Source organism: Pecten maximus, chromosome 13 (assembly GCF_902652985.1).
Source record: "Pecten maximus chromosome 13, xPecMax1.1, whole genome shotgun sequence".
NCBI classification, from domain to species: Eukaryota; Metazoa; Mollusca; class Bivalvia; order Pectinida; family Pectinidae; genus Pecten; species Pecten maximus.
In genome coordinates this window covers 33,382,239-33,386,721 of record NC_047027.1, presented here as the reverse complement: position 1 = coordinate 33,386,721, position 4,483 = coordinate 33,382,239, and the positions used below count along the sequence as shown (strand labels likewise).

General features: G+C 36.3%; 1 protein-coding gene across 1 annotated transcript; it reads left to right on the top strand.

The window, feature by feature from the left end:
* Positions 1 to 323: 323 nt before the first annotated feature.
* LOC117341534 (bifunctional D-cysteine desulfhydrase/1-aminocyclopropane-1-carboxylate deaminase, mitochondrial-like) lies at positions 324 to 4,047 on the top strand. The gene is made up of 4 exons (XM_033903407.1): positions 324 to 420; positions 922 to 1,091; positions 2,323 to 2,463; positions 3,900 to 4,047. Exons 1-4 carry the CDS (start codon positions 383 to 385, stop codon positions 4,007 to 4,009), a joined length of 459 nt encoding a protein of 152 aa, XP_033759298.1. The 5' UTR covers positions 324 to 382; the 3' UTR covers positions 4,010 to 4,047.
* The last annotated feature ends 436 nt before the right edge of the window (positions 4,048 to 4,483 follow it).

Below are 4,483 nucleotides of genomic sequence, written 5' to 3'. Positions count from 1 at the left end.
CAGCAAGGAAAGCACTTTCACCGGAACCGGACGTTTCATCCCAAAGCGCTTTCGTTTTCTCGAACACGTCGACAATATCTAGCAATTCGCATAGAAATCGACACATGTGCACGAAATTTTCCCCTGTCGTAACGTGTTCTTGAATATACTGACGTGTCTATTTTGATTGCCTTCCATAATATTTTCTCAATAGCAAAGGTATGTGAAAGGAAATTTTAAGATATTTTCATGATATGACCGTATACATTTACCAATACAATAGTTAACATTTCAGTCTTATCTTCAAAAAAAAAGTAACGGAAATCACTTGTTGTAACAGGGATTATTAGATCATTACGACGACTTGGTATTTCCGTGTTCCTCTGGATGCACTGCAGCCGGTATGGGCATCAGTAACTACCTCACAGGATCTCGCATCAGGTGGGTACATGAACATGTCCTGATTTGTTTCTTCGTGCGTCTCAAGTGACCTATTGTAATTAACTTTTGAACGTTGTTAGTCAATGATTCTTTCAAACCAGGACCCACTTCAATGATATTTTGTATCTTCCGTGGCCAAATCTCAACCATAATTGAAAATTATACGACGGTGCCCACCCCAAGAGGCCAAAGGGGCAAGTAAGGGTCATATTGACAGACATTTCAAAAATCTTCTCCTGATCCAAATATGATAGAAACAATTACACGTTATCGATTGAAAGTAAATGCTCTTGATGTGATTAACCAAAACTGAATTTCGCAACCCTGGTTTTCTGTTTTCTCCCGAGAATGAGGTACCAAGTATGTATTGGCCCTCGCCGATCCCCAGGGTCCAAAATGTGTCGAATTGAGAGAAATATTAGAACTTTACAGTTGATGTCTATGGGTTCCATGCCATATATTAATGTCAATAACAATTAATGTTTTTTTTTTTATCGACAGATGCCACGCTATTATTGTCTGCGACCAAACAAAGGCTTATTTCTATGACCACATTGATCAAACCCGAGTTGATATGGGTCTCGCTGACAGTGTGAAAGCCGTGGAAATAGTAGATATGATTGAGGGGTACCAAGGCAAAGGGTACAATATTTCGACAAAGGAAGAGCGTGGTAAATAATCATATATATATATATATATATCGATACAAATACACTCAAAACAGACCTTTTGGTAAATAGTAACCTTGTTTTGTTGGCATTAATATTTAAAATGTGTAAAAGAATGTTTTACAGCCAGTCTGTATTTAAGGGATCCTGGTCCTTTTAAAACACTCTGTATAACAGCATATCATTAGAAATACATGAGATGTTTTGAGAACTCAGGACCGGTCTATTTGGTACATTGGACTGAACGGCCGATATTCAGGTACCTTAATCTTTTTAAACGGTTGTTCTGTATACTAAAACTTGAGGGATTGTCCGGAAACTATTATTATTGACATCGACGTTGACCTTACCTTTTGATCGTTTGACTCCAACTTAAAGCAAGAAATTTCTATTTTACCTTTTGTTGTTTGGACGACTGATATCCTCTTTTTATCTTCTATTGTGGGTACTATTTGCATGTCAGTTTCATAGAGTGTTTTGCTAATCTGCATCTAACGCTCGATTTTTCCTCATGGGTGGAAATATCTTGTATCCTTTGTACATTAATTAGTTCAGCCGAAACATGTCCAGTAATGAGTTTGCAATCGCCATTTGTTCAACCATAAACAATTAACATTTGCTGAAACAACTAGAATCTAATTTTGATGAAAACTACAATTGACAAACAGAACAAGGATGGATAGTATTGCAACAGCAATACAAAGTCCGCTGCCTCACCTATTTATTTCCCATTTTTTAAACTACGTTTTATACTGATCATGTATACCAAGTTTCGTTAAAATCAGAGTAGTACTTTGGGAGGAGTTGTCCGGACAACTATTGCGTGACAGACAGACAGACAGACGGACGGACGAAGGGTAAACCTATAGTCCCCCCGTTTTTCAAACGGCAGGCGACTAATAAATATATTTACCCCCCCCCCCCCCCCCCCCCCCCATCAGTGCCGGAATTTTTAACATACCTCTAGACTAAGACAATTTGAAAACCATTACTTTACTTTCAATATCTTGAATCTGAAATCTTTAAGCTAATGCAGTTTTATTGTTTTTAACACTTGAAATATTATTTTGACTATTTGGGTAAACAGTCAACTATCTATATACTTACAGAAATTAAATAAACATTAAGACTATGGGGCCTGTTGTATAATGCAACATATCAATACCTCTCGTTTGGACGTTTTTTTTGTTTTTTTTTTTGTAAAAACATATAACTGATTGTCTTTGTTTGGTAGACTTTGTGGCGTCGGTGGCCGAGACCACTGGCATAATGTTAGATCCGATATACACCGGGAAGGCAGCACTCGGGATGCTTCAGGAACTCCATGATAACCCACACAGATTCAAAGGCAACAGGATACTGTTTTTACATACAGGTATGTAATTATGGTACCAACGTCAATTACGTGAGAAGAAAGGAGGTCATGAACTATTTTAGGGATATATTTGAAAATGAGTTTCTTAACAGTATTGAGTTTTAGTATATTTCCTCGGATGAAAACACAAACAACGTAAAATAGATATGTCACTAGCCTTGTATAGCGCATAAAATAGAAGACTTTCTGAAATTAACATACATGTATCATATATGTAAACAAATGTTATTTCGATGGTGTCTTCTCCGGGTGGTTTCGTTTGAAGTAATGTGTGTATTTTACACCTAGTCATATTTTACTGAAAACGTGGTCTTCAAAATGGTTTCATGAAATATTAATTCTGGAAAAATATATGAAGACATAACTAATGGGTTAAAACTAATTTATCCTTCATCGTATATATAAAAAAAAGCGATGTAATAGCACCCAAAGGTAAAAAAATCATTTAACCTAATTATGAAATGAAGTCAAACCCTCCATAATGTTACGACAAAGATGAATCCATTGTGAGTTCATTACATTGATTCGCAACTCAGCTTACCTGTAATTGTTTTGTTAGTCAATTTTTGAATATACGTTGTCAACTGACGAAATGATCAAATGTGTAAACATATTGAAACACCTCTCAGTTACCAACAGACAAGTAGAGAGGAAGGGCTATCATCATTATCTAAGTGGATACGGTGATATTAGAACAATTGTCTTCCTATCCTCAATCTAATTAAAATCTAGATGGTCATTCTCACTACGTTACATGGACATCTAACAACATCCCATACGGGGTCACGTCGGGATGACCTTTGAGATATGTGTATTTCACTTCCTGGGCGAATTGTCAATTTTTCGATGTCATCGAAGCAAAACACTTCTTCAAAGCATGCATCTGAAGCAAACAATTTCGGCACAGTATATATATATATACATGTAACTTTATGTTTTCCGGGACGAAATGACTTGAAACAAATTGACAGATTATGCAAACTATGCACCTCTAGTGATTCTGGAAGTAGTCATTTGATTGGCTAATCCAAAAGGTCATTCCGACGTGACCCCTTATGGGATGTTGTTAGATGTTCATGTAACGTAGTGAAAATGACCATCTAGATTCTAATTAGATTGTCTTATCCTATACAGGTCAACAAAAAAAACTGTTTCTCTTGCGGTAACGTTAAACTGCATATGTGTCTTTGTAAGTAAGGGCCACGATGGCCGAGTTGTTAAGTGTCCCGACACTTTATCAGTAGCCCTCCACCTCTGGGTTGCGAGTTCCAAACCAACGTGGGACAGTTGCCTGGTACTGACCGTAGGTAGTTTTTTCTCCTGGCACTCCGGCTTTCCTCCAAAACCAGGCACGTCCTTAAATGAACCTTGGCTGTTTATATAACGTTAAACAAAATAACCAAACTAAACTTTTATAAGCGTCTTTTCTGTCTCAGGTGGATTATTTGGAATGTACAATGGTCAACTAAACACAACAATAGCAGACAGAGAACAGAAGAACATCATTAATATGTGGACCTCGACAGAGTCAACCTGTACAGATTGATCAACTTGGTGATTAATCAAACTGAAAGTATCACAACAAGGAATCATACGATATAATCTCAACATGATGTTAAGAGACATTCTCTGTATATCGATATAGATAAAGTTCTCTCCTATTTTTAATGCTATACCTTCGACAGAGTGTAATAAATTGTTAGTATTTTGACAATAAATGACATTTTGTCCATATATGTATGCCTATATAAGACCTGCAAATAAAAAAAATGTAAAACGTCTAAAATTGTTAAATGAAGCCAAGAAGTTACGAACTTTTGATTATCTCTGCCTATGAAAGAGACATTATAACATTATAATCTGCTTTGCATACACTTGACCAAATATGGTGGACATATTTCTTTTTTTAGATTCAGCCGGGGCAACTATAAATTGCCTGTTGCCTATTATAACTGCACATTTTAGATGCCGAGGTTTTAATGCAAACAGAAAATAAAAACTCAAACATTTTAATGCTATC

Excerpts from the sequence above, each read along its gene's own strand:
- LOC117341534 (XM_033903407.1), top strand. The coding sequence starts at position 383 with ATGGGCATCAGTAACTACCTCACAGGATCTCGCATCAG. Across the intron at positions 421-921 it reads CTCACAGGATCTCGCATCAG|ATGCCACGCTATTATTGTCT; the intron begins GTGGGTACATGA and ends TTTTATCGACAG. Across the intron at positions 2,464-3,899 it reads GATACTGTTTTTACATACAG|GTGGATTATTTGGAATGTAC; the intron begins GTATGTAATTAT and ends TTTCTGTCTCAG.